At 41.9% G+C, this 20,440-nt stretch overlaps 1 protein-coding gene across 4 annotated transcripts in view; it reads left to right on the top strand.

Annotated features, from left to right (window-relative positions):
- The window catches only part of PPARGC1A (PPARG coactivator 1 alpha), a 368,736-nt gene that overhangs the window by 299,369 nt on the left and 48,927 nt on the right, over nt 1-20,440 (top strand). For 3 of the 4 annotated variants that reach the window (XM_048304122.1, XM_048304125.1, XM_048304126.1), the window contains exon 2: nt 5,490-5,669. In XM_048304122.1, the coding sequence (XP_048160079.1) occupies nt 5,490-5,669 (180 nt within the window). Of the gene's footprint in view, nt 1-232; nt 429-5,489; nt 5,670-20,440 lie in introns of those variants that run through there. The other variant, XM_048304124.1, reaches the window with a different exon arrangement.

Below are 20,440 nucleotides of genomic sequence, written 5' to 3'. Positions count from 1 at the left end.
TTAAAAAATATGGGGAGGGATAGGAGCTGTGCTACGGCAGGAGCAGCGTTCCGGAGGTGTGGCGTGGAAATCTGCTTTGAATCACAGCGGGTTGCCGCGGCCGCCGAGGTCTGAGCGGGTTTTGCAAAGATTTACTTCACTTCAGGCTGGGTCTGCCCCTGGCTGACGTCACGGGCTGGAGCAGCGGCTCCAGAAGGCTGGATGAGTGACAGCCCAGCCTACTTTTTAATAGCTTTGTCATGTGACGGGGAACAGTAGTAAGACAGGTGCCTTCGGTTCACTCTCAGAGAGGGTCTCGTTGCCTGCATGAGTGTCTGCTGCCTGCCTGCCTACCTCTGGACTGTAGTTTGCCAGCTTTCCTGCCGTCGCTCCGCAGCTGGATGGCGTGGGACATGTGCAACCAGGACTCTGTATGGAGTGATCTCGAGGTGAGGAGTGCGCGGCGCGGGCGGCCGTGGGGTGCCGGCAGCTTGCGGGGGCCGTGGGCTCGGCAGGACACCGGCAGGACGGCCGAGGCAGCGTACTTTGCAAACAAGTCCCTATCTTATCTTAACTCCAGTAAGTTTTCTATTTTAAGGTTACTCTGCGATGCCTTGAGCAAATCAAAGCTGAGCTCCTGTCATCAGTATAGTATCTCCTGCAGTTGGAAACTATTTTCATGTGCCTCTGGCTCACTTTCCCGTCATATGCAATATTTATGCTCTAAGATATTGATATGAATCGGTGTCTGAAGTAGCGTTTCCAGTGGCGTTCAGTGGCCTGGTTGGACAAATGCCATGTTTATTTAGAATAAGGCTAACATTTCTTTTTTTTAAAAAAAAGTTACAATTAACTCATGGCTTCATATTTTAATTTCTGGTTTCACTGTGCTCTGTCGAAGGTTTTTTCCTTGTTTGTCAGCTGCAGAATAGAAGCACGCACACAGGGTTGAATACCCTGTTGTTTGGCTTTAGATGCTTTTAAAAGAGATTTCTGGAAGGAGACGTTTCCCTGCTACTTGTGGTATTGGAATACTGACGCTGTAGCTAATGCCCCGTAGAGCAGGGTTTGCAGTCAATCTGAGTAGTCCAAGAAATGGTTAAATCCCACTGTACAGCAGAGACAACAGGATGAACCATGAGAATAGAGTTTATGCAGGACTGTGTGAACTGCTACTGCTGCTGCCGCCGCTGCTGCTGCTTGTGTAAAAATAGACGGCAATACATCAAATCCACAGCTTCTGCTGGCTACAATTCATAAAGGAAAAAATAAAAAAAGGCAAGCAGCCCCGTGGTAATCTCTGGAGTATAATGTGAGGTTTGAGGATTTCTGCATGTTTGCATTCAGCAAAATGGAGCATTACCTGAAAGTTCGGGCAACTTGCAAAGCGAGGCAAACTTTCTTTGGATCCCATGGAGAGGAATCCCAAATACAGACCTGCTCAAAGGAACTAATCCTCTGGCTTCGGGCTTGGAATAAGTGCTTAAAATGCTCCCCTTGGGCAGTGGTGGAAGGAAAAACAGGTTACAGGCAATGCTTTTTAAATAAGATGTTCATGCTGTAGAGAGCCACCCATCTAAAGTGAACCATTTCCGTGTTCTCCAGTAAATTTTTCCTATCTGGCAGAGCATGTGTGTGGATTCTCAGGTAATTTTGTAATGTTTTAAATATTTGCAGCTTGCCATTGTATCCACAGATTTTGGTTTGCATATTGTAATTGGTCTTATCTTGTTTTTATTTCTTGGTAAAGTGGAATAGATATGGATAATTCATATGTCCTGTAGCTATTATGAGTCAAGGCAGTAAGTGGATGACTTTCTGGCTCCAAAGTCCTAATTGTTTCTGAGTAGCTGGAGTATCCTGTGGGTTGTTGTCTGGCTTGTAGCACGGGGTCTCAGCTGCCGTAGCTTCATTTTTCCATCATGTATTATTCCTAATGCTGCTAGGAGCTGATTGAGGAACCAGCTTATATGGAAATATGGAAGATTTATTTTAATCACTAGAGTTCTTGCAGTAATTTCAAGCTAGTAACAGAATAGATAATTTATGTCAATGACTTTTTCATAGTGCAGAGAGAAAAAAAAAAAGAAGAAAAGAGTTTGATCTTAGTATTAATTGTGTGGTGGATGGATTAACTGTGGGTAGGATTTTGCCAATATGCTCCTGCACTGCACTTCCTGTAGCAACACTAGCGTCTGCGTGCTGCTTTGGCTCAGGGGATCACCTTTACTGAGCTAAAATAATGCAGGCAGCAAGTACTGGGGGCAGATATCATTTTTTGAATCATTAATATTTGCTGTCAATGTAAAATGTATTATATTCTCTCTCACATAATGACAGGATGGTGTGTTGTTTAATAAAGGCCTGCATCACTGTAGCTGATCAGCATCCCCAGTGCTTCACAGCTTAATAAAGGTGATGTACAGTAAGGTTGCGAAGATTGATAGAATCCACATGACATACATTTTGTCAGGTCTCTCTTTCTTTCCTGAGTTCATCCCGTTGGCACTTTGAAAAACTTGTTAAAAATAAAACACAGATTATATTTTCATTAATATAATTAATATGGCACAAGTCCAGTCTTCTTCTTCTTTTTTTTTTTTTTTAATTTTTTAAAACTTACCTTCAAAGGCACAAAACCAGCCAAAAGGTTAATGGAGAATTATACTTAATTATAATGATTCATTACCATCAGTGCAGTTAAGCTAATTTACTGTTTGCGCCTGAACTAAGAGAAAAAAGGTCTGTTGGAGTGAAATAACGCACAGTAATTAGCCTTTTGTGTTTAGTGACTGCTTTATCCTCCTAAATGTTACTGTAAAATTAGGGCTATAGTTATGGAATAACTATCATATCAAATAACAGTGGGAAGACAGTAAAACGTGTGCTAGCAATGCAGGTGCACCTGTTACAGATGTATAGGCAAACAGTAAATATCAGTGTGTCAGATGAGGACAGTTTTAGGACTTGGAATGTTAAACCTGGCATCATCCAAAGGCCAAATATAAATTAATAACAGGAACACTTGCTGCTAATGTGTCTCAGATTAATGTGCTCTGTGTGCTCAGAAGCATAATGTCATATTCAGAAACATTGATTTTATTACCATGTCAACACTGACAAGGCATATATACTTCATTTCAGCAGTTATGTTTTTTAGGTGACATTGCAGTTACTATAGGTAAATGAAAGCTGTGATAAGCAGGATTTTTTTTTTAATACCATTGTTTATGTTACTTCAAAAGCCCACTGTAGGAACTTAAAAATGCAGATTACCAAAAGTAAACATGTTTAAGTAGGTGGTTCACAGGGTGAAGCTATTTTTATAAATGAAAGCAGTAACAGATCAGCAGGATACTTTAGAAGTCTGTGGCATCAGTTATAAGCTACTGACCTCCAGAACACAAACCTGAGAATGATGCTGAGAGTCTACCTTTTCAGTCAAAAACTAGATTATCCTTTAATGAGATCAGAGATTTCGGCCAAGCATCAAAAAAGGTCATCTCTGTATTGTAAGATTGCTGCCAGAAGGTTGTGTCTCACACTAAGGAGGAGGAAACCCTTATTGTTTCTTTTTTTTTTTGCCTTATGCTCAAAACAAAAAAAATGAGATTAAAAAAAAAAAAGTTATGATTACTTAAGTGGGATTTTGACTTTTTATAGTTCTACAGCCCCTTAAATAATAGGAACAAAACAACTCCTGTGTCAGAGCCTCATTTTGCAGCCTCTCAGCTTCCTTGCCCCTTGGCCTACTCTATGATTATCTTGTAGTGTCCTGGTAGACGTAGAAGTTGTCTAGTAAATTATAGCTCACACCAGCTGCACCGAGTCTTCGTGCCAGCAGACTAAATCTTTGCTCACGGCTGAGCTGCTGCATCCAGCCTGTGCTCTGCAGACGCACCGAGATTCCGGGGACAAAAACCTCAATGAAATGCACCTTCAGCAGCTCTCGCTTGCATTATTGTAAAGGGCGGTCCTTGAGAGAGTGACATAAGCAGTACTGAGCAATTCACATCCCTGGACACTGTTACTGCCCTACAGAAATGTGCCTTCAGAAAGTGGCGCTTTATCCCTTGACTTCAGTCCAAATAGAAGTTGGGAAATCAGTCAAACCACCCAGTCAACTGACGGGTGTTGAGGATGTCCTGCTGTTGGCCATCCTTAACACAGTGCTAGAAATACTCGTGGTAGATGCCCTTAGACTCAGTTGACTTTAGATGGCTTTTAACCATTCAGCACCTGGTACCTCTGCAGCTCCACATGTGCTTTGCAGCGTGCCCGTATCAACGTAGATGTTCAGAGATGAGTTACAAGGATACATGGTACAGTGCAGTAGGAATTGCTTAATTGAGCAGCATTGACATATGGGACTCAGCTATTTGCCAAACTGTTACTATGTGTTTTCTATAATTAGGAAATGGTTTTGGTGGATACTCTAACATTTCAATTGCTGTGTTGAAGTGGATGTATGTTATTAATTTTTTCTTCCTTAGTAGGTCAGTCAATACCCTATCTAACTTCATACTGGCATATAAAAGGACACTTATTCCAGGTTTGTTTTTATTTATCCCCACTCTCTTCCTAAGTTGTGCAGACAAAAACATTTTGCACTGCTGAAGAGGATTCCTGCAGACTAGACTTTGTTTACGGCCTCAACCAAAATATTTCACAGACCCTTTTTTAGGAATACTGAATCAGAGGCTGCCAGAAGAGGAAAACCCATTTGGTTCTCTCAGTACAGCTTCTCTCTGGGGACATTTAGGAAACCGGCTGGGATAATAGATGTGTTCACACCAAGCAGGTGAAAGGCTGCGTGAACTAACTATGCCTGTCATCCAGAGGAGAATATAGGGATATTTCAAGCCACACTTTGGTTGCCAGGACCCTTATGCCTGACTGGGTGGCTGTGCTTCGTGCATCAGGAAAAGAGCACCAGCAGTGTCACTAACCCATACTTTTTTATGTCCATATGGTGGCCACCATCATGAGTGGCTGAAAGGATAACAGTAAGGTTCTGTAGAAGTGAAAGTGTGACTGTCTCCAGCTTGAGCCAGCCTCCAGGGCTGAAGGCTGTAGCAGGCTGTGCCTCTTTAACCTGAATGTAGCAGGAAATTCGTGACAGACCTTGCCCAGAGGTATTCATCTGTAACTTCTACCTGCACTGGTTCACTCTCAAACAGGAGAATAAGGCCATGCTTTGGCTTCTGCTGTTGGATTTAAAGCTTTGAATGTGGTTATTATGAAATGGTATAGGGAGAAGGAACGTCGTTGTCCCTGGACAGAGATGTGATAGAGAAGGCAGCTTATGCCCTGCTGTTTTCCCCGCCCCTTTACATACCTATATAGAGCTAACAATGACCAAATACTATGTGTTTCTTTTTTCAGAAAACAAAGTCAATCCTAGTGCCCCTGTGCCATAGCTTAATTGAGGCTTAATTCTTATCACATGATATTAGTTAATAGATTCCTGGTAATTAATGAAACTATTTCTGTGTTGCTGTATCCTGCAGTGTGCTGCTCTGGTTGGCGAAGACCAGCCTCTTTGCCCAGATCTCCCAGAACTTGACCTCTCTGAACTAGATGTGAATGACCTGGATGCGGACAGCTTTCTGGGGGGACTCAAGTGGTACAGTGACCAGTCAGAGATCATCTCCAGTCAGTACAGCAATGAACCCGCCAATATATTTGAGGTAAGGCAAGATGATGCAAGTGCATGTTGCAAAGTCCTTGCTTGCTTTTTTTTCTGATTTTTTTTCGTTAGCCTGGTGGACAACAGTTTACTATTTTTCTGCCATTAAGAGACAAGAAACCTGATGATATATTATGGGTTCTGACTGCTTCCTACAATCCTCATCATCAAAACCAGACCTGCAATCTGAGGGGTGTGGGAGGGAAAGCCTTAAAAGGATTCAAATGGCACTTCTGATTTTTGGAGGAAACAGCTAAAGAGTGCCTAGAGCACACTGCCCTGTGGCGTCACTGTGAAGGGTTACACTGTTGTCAGCTACAGAGCAAAACAGAAGTCGAAACTCATTTGTTGTCTTCCACTAATTCCTCAGCAAGAAGCAGAGCGCTGCGCAGCAGCTGGGTGATGAGTAGCTGGAACATTTCTAGTAAAGGCTTTTACCACTCAGAGCCTTGCTGTGCAAGTTACTTGCACACAAATTGAGAGGTCCACAATTTGTTTATGTATAGGGGAGAGGAAGGGTGAGTGTGGCAGAGAAGGCAGTGAGGGTTGTCAGTAGCTCAGGGACTAACTCAGCTTTTGTGATGTTTCATAGATCTCCTGGTGGAGAGCAATCTAAAAGTAAAAGTCAAGGGGTGATAGGAGAGATTTAATTGTTTTCTTTCCAGTTTCGCATTGGGGATCAGGGTGTACAAGAGGAGAGTTGCTGTCTCTTTGTCTCGAGTCTTCTTTCTTTTGTTGTGTAAAGCCTTCATAATTCTCCACCTTGTGGTTTCGGGCAGCCGTGCCCCTCCTAAGCCCTAACTTCCTTCCCTCCTTGTTGATAGGAGAGGCCATAGATCGTTCACTGACTGGGAAATTGGACAATAAATTGATTAGCTGGCAGGAAGACCTTGTACAAGAGCAAGCTGTGGGTGCTGTTTCTCACACACCAGGTACCACAGTTCCAGGAAGTACAGCTAGCCTGCTGGTTCCGGAAAGCCCCGAATTATCATGGTAGAATTTAAAGGCTGGAAAAAATTAACTGAAATAGTATAGTAAAATGCTTACCTAAGATTTGATGTCCTGAATAAAATTCTCCTTTCTTTGTATACAGCTGTAAACCCACAGTGATCTCCCTGATGCAGATGAGTTGCTCTGGATTTATACAAGTGTAACTGATAGCAGAAACTGGTCTTCTCTGTTTAATTTCTGTGATTTACATCCAAGTAACTTGGAATTAATTTTATTTGAATCAAAATAGCCCTGCAAAGCCTTGGGCTTAGGCCCTCTTTTTTTCTTTAGTAGTGTAATGTTCCACACTTTGTTTTACAAAGTTTCCAAACCCGGTCTGGTTCTTGAATTGCAGTTGTACTGCCTCAGGCAGGGTAGGGCATGTTGGTGACTAGGTCTGGATGGTCAGCAGCGGGGAGGCAGGGGGGCGGGGTCCGCATTTGCAGCTAGTGTGTGGAGACTTGTTTTGCTTTTTTTATAACCGAGGGTGCATATTTTTTCCACATTTGTCAAAAGCCAAATGCAGAGGCATTTTCCTTTAGGAAAAATCAGTTGAAGATGCAGACTTTCAAAGTGCAAGCTCCAGATAAGTAATAGAATTACGTATTTACCAATTCTAAGCGTACAAATTATTCCAGTAAAACCAGTGGAACTTGACCACAGACTCATTGCTTGTCCTGTGTGTTACTGCCTGTCTGCTCTGATGGCCACAGCTGCTGAGTGTAAAGTTGTCTCGGATAGGTAGTGACCATTCCCCTACACACCTTGTATAGGAAACAGTTCGTGTTCTGAAAATGGAAGCATGTTGCAAACAGCAGGACAAGCAGATAGGCTGGTAGTTAACCTCATTGGGAGATAGTGATGGGGACAACATCTCATGGGCATGTTTGGGTGTGTCTGACAGTGAGCTGCTCCAGTGGGAAGAAACAGGGGAATAGATGTGGAGAAGCAGGGGCAATGCAGCCAGTGGAATGCATCTACACAGCAAGCAATAGGTCAGAAGTAATTGTTTGGAAATGAAATACGCCGCTTCTTTCCTAACACACAAATTCTGTTGTTTTCTTTCCTCACACTCATTGACTTCAGCTGCAGGCTGCACTGCTGTCTCATCACAGCTTGGCCCATACTTAACCTGTAAAGACAAATTGTGCCCTAATGGTATTTTACAATACTGCAGTGCAAAATTAGACTATTTTCAGCTTCTTAGAGTATTGTGTTTACATTCTTGGTTGCTTGGCCTAGGAAGATGGGAATGAAACAGTTATTTTCTCCTCCTGTACATTAACCCTGTCCCCATTCTCCACTGTGCAGCTGGATACTTTGCACTATTTCTTGCCTCTGCCGCTCAGTAATGTGACAACTGGGGGTGCTCAAGATCAGAAAAAGATGTCTTCTTCCTCCAGAGACTATTTCACATACTCTGTGAGGAACTCTTTGTTTTAGCTGAGAGGATGGAAGTTTTGTGCAATTTCTCATTTGGCGATCACTAGATTTTTGCATATTGATCCTCAATGGCTTTTTTAAAAAGAAAATAACTTCTTTTTATACCTTTTTTTAACTTTTTTTTTCTCTCTTATCATTGTGGGAGTAGTATGTTTTATCTAACTTAAGCTTCCAGATGAGGCATTGTCATACAAAAATAGAAATACAGCCTATTTGGGGTGGAAAGAACCAGAATGTCAAGCAAATGCTGGGAAGTACACGAGCAGCATTACTTGCACAAGCTGTACGGTGTGAATTGCAAACCTAGCCTTGAAGGAAACACACTCTCCTTTGAGGTATTAATGCAGTACGTGTGGCATTGCCTATGTGAGGGACAGTGTCCAAAAGCCCTTTACAAAGTTCCTGAGTGTCTCTGGTGCACTTTTTTTAAAGAAAGGCTTGTATTTCAGAAAGTGAATTTTCAGTCTTTTTGCAAATTGTGTTCCTGAAAGCTCACTTGAGCTGAGCACCCACAAGCTTAGGCACTCCCAGTGGCAATGGGAGTCTCCCAGGCTAGAAATTACTAATAGTTACGGTAGCAACCAGGAGCCAAGTGAGATAAAGGTCCAATTAGTCTAGATAGTATGTAAGTGTTGAGTATAAATCCCTGTTCTCATCCGCTTAGGTGTGATGAGATACTGGCCTTCACTCTAGGATTAAAACACACCATTTTGCAGGCACACCTAATTCATCACTCCACTATTCTGGTCACATGCCAGCGTAACCCATATGAGTCTCGAATCAAGCCTTTACTGCCCCAGCACAGAGGCTCTTCTTGCCAATGTTTGTACGTAGGTACATTATGAATTAGGTGATTTCTTTCTGTTCACAGCTTGATCACTTCTGTTTTTCACCTAATTTTCTTTGCCTGTTGTTTGAAAAGATAAAATGAAGGAGTTCTTGCCCCTCAGGGCACTGTCTATTGACACAAGTTCATGCAAGTAAATAGTTAACAAGTCACCCAAGACCAGTTATTTAGATGGTTGACTGCACCATTCACTTTTGTGATTTGGTTTTGTGAAGAACTAAAGTTGAAAAAAAATGTATTTGCAAAAACTTTAATTTGGCTACTTTCAGAAAATCAAGATGGTTAAATTTTCATTCTCAAAGCCAATGCTATGTGAAATTATGAACAAACATACAACTTGATGTGTCATGAGTGAGAAGGCTTTGTGTTCACGAGAACTGTTGTCCCTTGAGGCATCTTGAAATATACTGTACCATATCATGTAAGATTAGTCATATTTAAAGTTATTTATGATCCATGCCTAGCATTATGGAGAGGGAAGATATCTATGGTGGATGTTTGTTGGCATTTTTTGCAAGTAACTCAGCTGATGGTAAGAGAAAATGCAGCCCATAGATTGGCTATAACCTGTTAAAGTACAACGAACCTGTGTAAAATCATAAATCTTGTACTTGGCAAAACACTTTTTTTAGCCTTTAAAAAGACTTCAGAAAACCCACATTGCTTGCCCTTCTGCAGATTTAATTTATTTACATGATTCTGTGTTCCAAAGAGATGCTCACTATATTTGATGACTTTCTTTTTACTTGTTTTGTATAGGTGTATCCCAGGTTAATTCTCAAGGCCATTCTATGTGCCATGTATTTGGAAAGCCTAAAAAGATAGCTATGTTTTATTGTAGGCTGCCAAAAAGGGCTGTATTACAAGCAATGAGAATTTGAGGAGGGAAAGAAATGCACAATAAAATTCAGACTGTCTTTCCTCTGGCAGCAGGGGAATTAATGGAGATAAATGATTTCTTACTTATTTGGAAGGGGTTTTATCAGGAAGATGATGAGTGTTGAGGGAAGCCTTAAACATCACCAGTGTAATTTGCATTGGTTCAGATTATAAGATCCCTCATGTTCTGTGGTGCTGCCAGTCTCTTTCACCATTGCAGGTTATTCATTCAAGGTTTGCAGCCAGATTGATTAATGAATTACCAGATCTTGCGTAAAATGACTTGGCCTGACTTTTAAACACCCACCAGTGTTTTCTTTGCCAGTCTTGTGACTGGTGTTAATGGGTTCCAGAGAACTGAGCTTATATAGACTTAATGTAGTGGCCTTCCCTAGCATTTTTTCCACTTTTTAATTTTCTCCAAAACTAGTAGCCCTGGGCAGGCAGTTCAAGGAGATATAATCTCAGGGAAAAAAAGACACAGTAGTCAAATCCTTGATGGCTGATGCCCTTCAGTGCCAAATCAGCATGATTTATCATAGCCATCTATTCAGCACAACAGAGGCTGGAGGTGAGCTGCATGGTGTACCTCACACAATATGCATAACTAGAGCTCTGAACTTTGAAGGAAAGCCTCACAGCTATTTGCAAAGTGCTGGTGCTTAGTGAATACTAAATTACATTTAGGAAATAGTCTACTGCTACCAGTTATACTTCATTTTTATTCTTGACACAGACACCTAAATCAGAGAACAGTAACATTTCAGAGATTATGGTAGCAGTTTGGGTATGTTCCAACACTATAATAGGATCAGAATTTTAAGGCCTTTTTTATTATTACCAATAGTCACTTAGTTTCTACTGCAGCGTACTTTGTAGGGAATTACAGCTTTTACTAAAAAGATTAAAATGCTATTATGCAAATGATTGCAGTATGTTATTATGTTTACAAATTAACATCCATGGCTCAACACACAAATTAACTAACTATTCCATCTATATTATTAAGGATTTAATAAAGTAACTGTTGATAAAAATGAGGAGCTTGGAACAGTTAATAGGAGCTGATCGTGATTTAACATAGAACTTAAACATTGTGTTTAATGTTCTAGATGGCATAATGGCAGAATAAAGCTTATCAAAGTGCTTGAAAGGACTGTGATTGCATGCACCACATAGCAGCCTGTCTGAGGCCTTGGAGGGCATGAACAAAATGGCTCTGGGCAGTAGAGTAGCGCATACTGGTGAATCTGGAAGCAACACAGGACCAAGTCGTATCAACATGTACTTTCATTCTCTAATAAGCAGGCTTTTTTGAAATTCAGATTCACACACATGGAATGTTTTACATGATAAGCACATGTATTTGGGAACTCGCATCCCTCTAAAATGCATCCTGTAATGAACTGCTTCTATGACAAATGGGATTTCATTGTAGAGAGGAGAGTATCACTGTATGGTAGAAAAGGGGAAGGCTGAGTTCAGGCTGAGATGACTTTACAAACCTTCCTGCAAATTGTTATTCCTAACAGTTCATAAGAGATCATAAAAGCAAACAGGTAATAGCTACTGGGGTCCTAGAGAAATGAATGTACAGTGCGTGGTTATGGGATAGATTTAGTAGTGAAACAACGTCGTAGGTTTAATACAACAATAAACATAAAAGGCAAAAGATGCAGATTTGGGATAGGAAACTTTATAAGAATGATAAAAGGTAACAATGTATCATAAAACCCACTTGTGAAACGAGAAGAAGACCCTCATTTCCAGGGAAAGAAAATAGCAGACACTTGGCAAAAGTGCCAGAATTTTTATATTCCTAATGGAGCAATGTCATGTTTCTTGTGTGTTTGAATGCATTACCTTTACCAGTGTCTCTGGCCTGATTCAGGGCTCTACATCTGCTAAATAGGAGACCAGCACAATAACATCGTGTCTGTGTGGGATGATGTATGTAAACGATGATCTGTGATTAGCTATGCTGACATTTAAAAAGGCTCAAGCAGTAAGTGGAATTTATTTTACTTGAACCAGCTGCTATGTAATTGGAAAGAGTTTATGCAAATGCTCTGTATCTAGTGTTACCAAGGTGTGCTGCTGTTCCTTTTTTCTTGCCCACTTGGACAAACTACAAACTGTCTAAACACATCTCTGTTTTAATGCAAGAGCCACCTGGCATGTTGGTTGAAACCTTCAGGCAGGAAAGAAGTCCCAAATGAGCAAAAAACAATTGCTTTGAGAGTTTATTGTTTGACGTGTGCGGCCACCAAGACCGTTCCCCAGGCGTGCAATCAAGAAAATGTGACTGATCCACTTCACAGTCCCATTAAGGAGACATTCCACCTGGAGCAGCCATGGCCTGAGATACTCACTATGCTGCTGCTCTGGAGAGCACCTGTCCTTTTCCAAGAGGGAAGACCAGCACTCACCAGAACAGTAGTAAGCTAATTAGGTCATTAGATGGATGTCTTGGCCTGTGTTAAAACCAGCCCTTGAGGACACTGTGTTACACTGTGTTCCCACTGGCTACGTAGCTAAATACGAACTGGTGTCAGCTGCCATGCAAACAAAAATGTAATAGCCTCCTTTCACAGAGGTCATCTTAAATCCACTTTGGTCACAGTCACACTCCACATCTGTTTTAGTGAGATGCAGCTTCTTAAGGTGGCATTTGGACTTCATAAGCACACAAACAACCGAGCTATAAATTGCTACTGCTGGAGTTATTTTGAATAAGTGTATACTGTTTCATATTTATAATGGTGAGGCTTCATAATATTTGCAGTGAATATATAACACAGATCAGTTCAACAAGCATGAAATTGTATGTTGTCAACTTGTCACATAAATAGAGCCATATTCTAGCTTACGATAATGTTGAACTAAATATTTTCTCCCTGGAACTACAGAGAGGGTCACAAAAATGTGGGACAGTAGCTCTGTCTTTTGTTAGAAAAACACTCCCAGACTCATTGCTAGTGGAAAGTAAATATTTGTGGTAAGATTCTTCTGTTTTTTTAATTCCCCATTGGCTTACAACAGCAACGGAAAGTTTGCCTTTCTTAGACAAATGCTAATTGGTGAAATTAAACTTATTTTCGTTAATGGTTTTGTTTCTAGCGTAACCTCTTTTCTTTTTTTTCATTGTTGCTATTTTTGCACAATGCATCATTGCTAATTGCTACTAAATGGTCCATCTTAACCCTGGCATGCTCTTTTCCTGCTGCCCCATCCCACTTAACATTAACTCTGGCCCATGTCATTACAGAAGGATAAAATTATCACAAGGCTTCGTTCAGGAGTTCTTTTTTTCTTAGTGCCACTAACCTATTGTGCATGTGTAGGTCAGGAGGAGGAAGTTGCACAGAGCATATTTGTTGCAGGGAGAAGGTTTTGGTATTGAATCATGTTGAACTGGTTTTTTCCCCATGAAAAGAGAAAAAATACAAAGGAGAGTGTATATGTGTCTGTGAAAACTTACCTACTTGTAGCTCTTTTTGTACTACTGTGGTTAATCCTCAGATGCACTGGAAATTTGCAGCCTTTCTGGAGGAGTGCCCCCTGCCACCTTTATAGGCCTCTTTTTCTCCAGTGTCTGATTTTTATTTTGGTAGCTTTGTGCAGGTGCATACAGGATCCTAATGCCATTGCAAGTGATGGGCTGCAGCCTTGGCAGGCATGGAGCTCTGACTGCGTGTGCAGGCACACTCAGCCATGGAAGCTGGGTTCAGGTCTCGGTGGAAATCATCCCCTTTGCAACGCATAGCTGGTTGCTTTGGCTGAATTTTCTGTTCTGACACAACAGAGCAACAGTCTTGCTTCATAATGATTGAGAAATTAATTAGCACTTTGTGGCAGTGATGAGTCTGAAGGGCCATGATTGGAGTTTGCTTTTTACCACATGCAGTAATCACTGGGTTTTGTTTATGAAAGCACAAACCCAAAACCTATTGAGATTTTGGTGTTGTCATGAAGCGTGAGCTGTGTGATGCACTAGAATAATACTTCCATTTCCTCACACACATCTGTGCTTTTGTGCTTTACTGTGAGTAACACAATGGGGTGCTGGTCCGTAATGGGTACTTCTAATCACTAAGACGATAATCAGGAGAACAGAGTATTTTCTGTGAGCAGCCACGGTGGCAGCCTCAGGCAAGTGTTGTTGTCTTGTTGATTTATGACAGGCTTGAGTTGCCTGAACTGCTCACAGCCATCCAGCTTATTATGTAAAGTTTAGGAGGATCATCCCTTCCAAGCACATTACAGGGTTGGAGGTGTCGAATGGGCAGGGAGAACTTCCTACACCTCTACACTTCTGCCTGATGCCATAGCTGCTCCTTGAAGGCTCAGTGAGAGTAAATCTTTATCAGGAGTTGGAGGGGCAGGCCATCAAACGGTGTGAGGGACTGCAGATCTCTCCTACAGGAGATACACTTGAATAAAAATAGAGAAATTGGGTAGAAAACTGTTACAGCGGGGAATACTGCAACACGCATATATCAAACCAGGAGTCCCGTGGAAAAGAAGTATATATGGACAGATTCGTGGTAGATGTTTCAGAGATGTTTATTTCTCCAGCCGCATGGCCGGGGCTCAGCTCAGGAACTCCTCAGTCACGGGACCCGAGGGTCCTTGGCGTTATCAGGGAACCCAAACCAACCAATGGGGAATGAATCTGAGCAGGGGCAGGGAAACCCCGTGTCTCCCCCCCAGGGCCCCTCTCCTAGGGCTCCATGGCAGGGGGAGGGACCCCAACAGAAAACTTTCTCACCTCTTGTCAAGGAGGTGATGATAATGGTTTGCTGGAGGATTGTTTTGGTCAGAGGAACTTCCATATAATCTGCTAAAAGAAACAATGGGAGTTTTCTCCTGGAATGGTAGTTTCTCATGGAGGACAAAAAATTCTTTCTGAAAGTACTCCAGAACCTCTGCAAAAGATCCAATTGTTCTTCTCCCATGTTGCTGTATAAGCAGTGACATAATGACTCAGGAAGTGCATCAGAGACCTTAGGTAATAAATGTTATATGGAAGTGAGACATCTCACTGGGATTTTTACTTTGGTGAGAATGCTGTGGACTTGCTTATTTCCACAGAGCAGTCAGTGACCAGAAGTGAAAAACAGGTATTACGAGAGTTTTAGAACTCTTCTAGTATTAGGGATTCTTTTTTTTTTTTGCTTGTAAATACGTGTTACTTGGCTAGCTAGATCTAGCAATAATGTTCTCCAGTCTCCCAGGCCCTGTGTGTTGAGATGGAGTGAAGAGGATCTTTGGTCTGTTGGTATCCAGTTTAAGAGGGCTTCTTGGTGAGGTGTAGGCAGCCAGGTAGTGCAGGTGACAGTATGGGTGGTAAAGGATGAAGAATGAACTTGGAGCAGGGGAGCACTTTTTCAGAGTGGTTGAAGTGGGAAAGGACGTCAGGAGGCCATTTGGCCCAACCCAACCTGTTCAGGAAGGACTACGTGGAACAAGAAGTTGAGGAAGTGTTTCTATGTTCCTCTGCTGCTGTTTCTTCCCTCCTTAAAATTACTTCATTAGTATTGGTAAGGAGTTTCTGATCCCATTTTGAAAATCTTAGCCCATAGTCCTAAGCAACTATGGAATTTCCTTGAGACATGCTTGTATATAGCTAGAATCCCACTATTGCCAAATCCTCATTTTCAGAGGAAGATGGGTGGCAGTCAGGAGTGTTCTCAGTCTGGTCTTGGTTTTCATGACAAATTTTCATAGAAGAAAACCTACTTGTTGGGCTAATCTTAGCTTCCACAGGTACTGAGCTTGTCCGTTTTCACAGGCTTAATGTTGGACTAGTGAAACTGTAGAGTTGTCCGGTTGAAATGGATGCATATGCAATTATTTTAATAAAGAAAACAGAAGTGCATGCTTCCTGACCTCTGGTTGGATGTGCTCTGTTAGGCGTTTGACCCTCCTGGCATATACAAAGGAGAAATAGGCTTTTCTTTCTACTTGTCTAGGGGAAACTTAGGCATTTTTGAAATTCTTTTTCTGGTTTTGTGTTTGCTTCACTGTTTTTTCTCTCACCAGGACTGGTGTGGATTTTCTTGGCTGTATTGACTGTCCTTAAAAGCCCAGCAATCACTCTTCGCATAAGTATGAAGACATCAGGCAAAACATTGGCAATTGTCACGTCAACTGCATCTGAGAAAAAGCAAAAAAAACTTGTGGATTTTTTTCCTTAACACTGCAGAAACATTCATCCATTTCCAGTGAAAGGGTGTCAAAGTGCTTCTGCTTGTGTGTGATGGGAGTGTTGCCACGTCTTGTCATTTTCTTTGCTGTTGATCCCACTCTCCTGTAGGAAGGGTCAGGTCAAATGTTTCTCTGAAGACCAAGTCCCCTATTTGCAGCAGGAAATCTCTCGGGTGGAGAGGATAATGTTACAAAACAGAGGCTAACGCTACAAAACAGCTCTGCTGCCTCTGGCGCAGTGTGGAGCATCACAGACCAATAACTCCTATCATGTCACTCTTGCGGCACCTTATTATATATGTTTTTCTGTAAATCCGATCTGAGACTCTCATTACCAGTTTCAGGTAGGTGAACACCATCTGGGTGAAATAGGCATGTACCAGTGATGGGCTGGAGGGGGCTCTTTTTAGTTAATCATCCCTACCTTCCCTTTGATGAGTTAATTTGTCTGTTGAGCCATGGAGGAGCCCCCAAGAGCTCCCAGGAGCCCCTTGTTAAAATTCTGCCGACAAATGGAAAGATAGGGATGATTTCACTCTTTTTGCTGGAGCCTGTGCTATGATATTGCTAAATAATCCATAATGCATAACTTTCTATGCAATCTTTCTGTTACACTTCTGGAGGCATATTATTTCTTTGTGCATTTACTTTTTAAACATTGTCACTGGATACCTAACCCTTATGAAAATCTCATCCCATGAATTAAGATTAATTTCAGTGCTTCCATGTGGCCTTTTAGTAGCTGGTATGCCAGGTTCCTTGGCTGTGATGCTGGGCCATACTCTTTTATTTTTCCCCCTTCAGTTATTAAGCACTGTCTTTATTTACTTGTTTTGTGATAATGCCTAAAAAACATGTAGTAGGGGGAGAGTCTGTATGTGCTAGTGACCAGCCCATCCCAGTTTTATGGTGTGCACTTTGAAGTCCTTGGAAGGAGCAAAGGTAGTGACAGAGGAAAAGAGCTGGTCCTTGGGATTTTTGAGTGAAGATACACTCAAGTCACTTTTCCTGCAGAGGCCTGTGAGCACTGCTCTCTAACCAGACTCCTCTTCCTCCCAGGCAGCTGGAGGCAGTTCCAGCCTGCTGAGCTTGCCCAGTCCGGGAAATAAAGTTCTAACCTACGACACAGGTCAGAGCTGCAGTTGTGTCAGTGTGTTGTGGGACTACCAAACCCAAGAAGAATCCACCTTAAGTAGTATATCCCAACATGGAGACTTATTTATCTCCAAACCTGAGATGAAGAAGAAAATTAAATTTAAAAAGTTTTTAGAACTCAGCTGGACAAAAACCCACAGAAGAGTAGGAAGCTAAGAAATGCTATCATTTGGAAGATGCTCTGGTCCCTTTGTAAATAGAGAGGGTGTGTTAGCTCTGATACAGTGCTCTTCAGGCAGATCAGGGCAAGCTCTTGCAAGGCCATATGTATGCCTCTGCATAGTGCTCATGGCTTCTGTGGGGGGATTTATTAGCTTTCACTCAATACTGATGTTCTTCTTAGGCTCTGTTCTGCGAGAGAGCAGACCTCTCTCTCAGAGGAGCACAGGGACACAGGGAAATGATGAAGGGATACTGGAGAAGATCTGGAAGAGTGAGTTGGGATCCTACTGGGCTATGAGCTCTGGCTAAACATGACCTTAATGTCCCAAAGAGGTTCCTGCAGAGGTAGTTAGCCTCTCTGTATTGTGTTTCCAGAACTGTGCTCGGAAGGACTATTTGGCTATGTCCTGTACAGACACAAATGATTTCCAGGAATCTGCACTCCACTGCAGTTGGAATCACATCAGGGTCTCCGCACTGGTCAGCTCAAGTCCAGTATGGTCAGAGCTAATAGACCACAGGGGGCTAATTCTCTGCTGGACCATCAGCATCACTTGACAGAACTGCTCCTGGCATGTGCAGCTCTGTGAACACTGTCCAGATGTACTTGAACTGGCTCTCTGTGGACTACATCTGGACCCAAAAGGGCTTGTTAGGGGCAGCCCCATGATGTGCAGAGGTTTTTCTCTTTCAGGATCTCTCACAAGATTAGACTTGCAAAACTTCTATTTTTAGACCCAAAGCTAAAGAAGGAAAGAGACATATCCCTAAACTTAAGCCTGTAATAATTCCTATTTCCTAAACCATGTATTTGAAAATGGCAGATGTATGTTCCTAAAGATATGCATGTCAGAAACTTCCTAATAAATTGCTTTTGTGGGTATTGGTCTTTGCACTTGGAACATCCAGGAATGCTGCCTTCTCAAGGCTGCTACTCCCAAGTTGCGCCATGTGCAAAGCAGAACATCAAATGGGAGCCTTCCTCTTGATCTCCCAGTATTCTCTCCTGCATGATTTCTCCAGCTTACCTTCCATCACTAGAATGCTACCTAAAATGCCACAGTTTCTGTCAGCTTGGATTTTTCCTCAAACCAAATTCTCAGAGTTGACAAAAATCCACTCATGTGTCTTGTCCTTCCCTACACCTGCTTCTGGGAGTGCAGTGACACATACCAGTTTTATTGTGTGCCAATGTTACTGCTCTGTTTACAGCAGATTTAAGAGTTTACATTAGGCCACAGTGTTATCTTCCAGTTTCCCTAATTCTCTCTGCTTCCAATCCCAGCTATGTGGTTGGGGTGGCTGCCCCTGTCCTAAAGGAATTTGTGTCAATTTCTGCAGGGACAAATCCTCCCTGTGCTAAACCGCTTTGCCGTATTTGCTCAAACTCAAATTTTGACAAAGGCGTTCTGTCCACATCTACCAGAAGAGATTGCTTTTTTTTCAGATGCACTTGGAGGTAGATGTGTTGGAAGCTGCCTGTACCTGGCTGATAACTGAGATGAAGCATCTATGTAGCACGATCCATGCCCTTTTCTAATTTGTCTTTGAATGACAAATGTGTCTTCACTGAGTCAGCAAAAGAAGAGATCCTACAGTAGAATTCATTGCCCTTCTATCCCTTTCAACAGAGTGGCTAGGTTTTCCCAATTCCTCCCCAAAATTGGTCTTTAAAAGAGCTCTTCTAAAGACATCCCTCAGATGTATTGTCCAGAACTCCATTATATTCTCCAGTCATTTCCTATTCAGACTCATAATGTGCTGTTATTTCTTTAGAATCCCCCTCAACAGTGCTGGTGTATTCCAAATAAAAAGGTAAATAAATTAAAAAATTAAAATCTTTGTGAAAACCAAGGCTGTAGGGATTTGAAGATAGTCCACATTAGTCCTCATCACTGTTGTTCCTAGAGAGTCAACTCTTAAGGGTTGAGTGTGGATGACCTCAGAAGAGAAAACAAGATTTCGTTACAAAATTCTGCATTTCACACAGACAGTACTGTAGTATAATAAGATGGTTGTTTTCAACAGCAAAGAAGTGAAAATGCTCATAGATTTGGAATGGAAACCTAGAAAATATTTAAATGTTTGAATCCATCTGAATTGTTTCTGTGCAAAGAAAGTGGACTTCCTGGTGCCAAATTTGTACACTCCAAAATTCCTGGAGGTGTCTTCCTCCTGCTGCTTGAGTGCTTTGGATATGTGCAGGTGTCCTTTCTTGTCTTTAAAGCTACTCAACTAATGAAGGATCAGGGCCACTTCACCTGGTGTTCTCCTTCTCTGAAATTCTGTAATTGTTTTGCGTCGGGGGTAATTGTACCTAGAGATATTAGACAAACCCACTGATTCAGACTCTGTAACTCTTGACTATTTTCCCATATTGCATTCCATGATTTGGTTAGATTATATCTTATCTCTAACCTTCTTGCTTCAATAAACACACAATACCTAACTTGTCTTCTTCCACCTTATACACAAGGAAAATCATCAGTGCTTAATCTGTTGCTGGTGTTAATGGCACAATTCCTCATCCTAATTCCAATTCACTCTGCCTGATATCCCACAAATGCCTTTGAGAAAGGCATTTTATTCCTGATACTGTGCCAAAGACACTTTCTTCCTTCTTCACTGCTGTTTGACTTTCTATGGACTTCATAACGACCTTTGCAGGCTGTGGTAGATGACACAGTCTTACATACGGAAGTCTGCAAACGAGTGCCACATCCCAGGCTGTCACGTCAGCTCCGAAGGTCCCTGGGAGCAGATCCCTGATCTTGAGCTACTTCTGTAGCAAGAAGGTGTAGTCTCTTCACTAGCAAAGAAAAAAATGGAAAGAATATACAGTAAAAAACAGGGCAAAAAAACCAGCTTTTTTTTCTTTCTTTCTTTTTCTGTCTGGCAGGTGGTCACACATTGCAGACGCCCCATGCTCTGCCCTCCCATAGGCTCTGCTCCTTGGGACTCTTATTCAGTACAGCTGCCATCATGGCAGCCTGACGGGGATCAACAGGGATTGCTTTTGTGATTATTTTGATTCCAAGGGCCACCCAAAGTCTAAAGTTAAATATTTTCCTACTTAGCCTTATAGT

This window comes from Corvus hawaiiensis, chromosome 5 (assembly GCF_020740725.1).
Source record: "Corvus hawaiiensis isolate bCorHaw1 chromosome 5, bCorHaw1.pri.cur, whole genome shotgun sequence".
Taxonomy (NCBI): Eukaryota; Metazoa; Chordata; class Aves; order Passeriformes; family Corvidae; genus Corvus; species Corvus hawaiiensis.
Note: the sequence above shows the minus strand (reverse complement) of the source record. Positions and strands in the feature narration are given on the sequence as shown.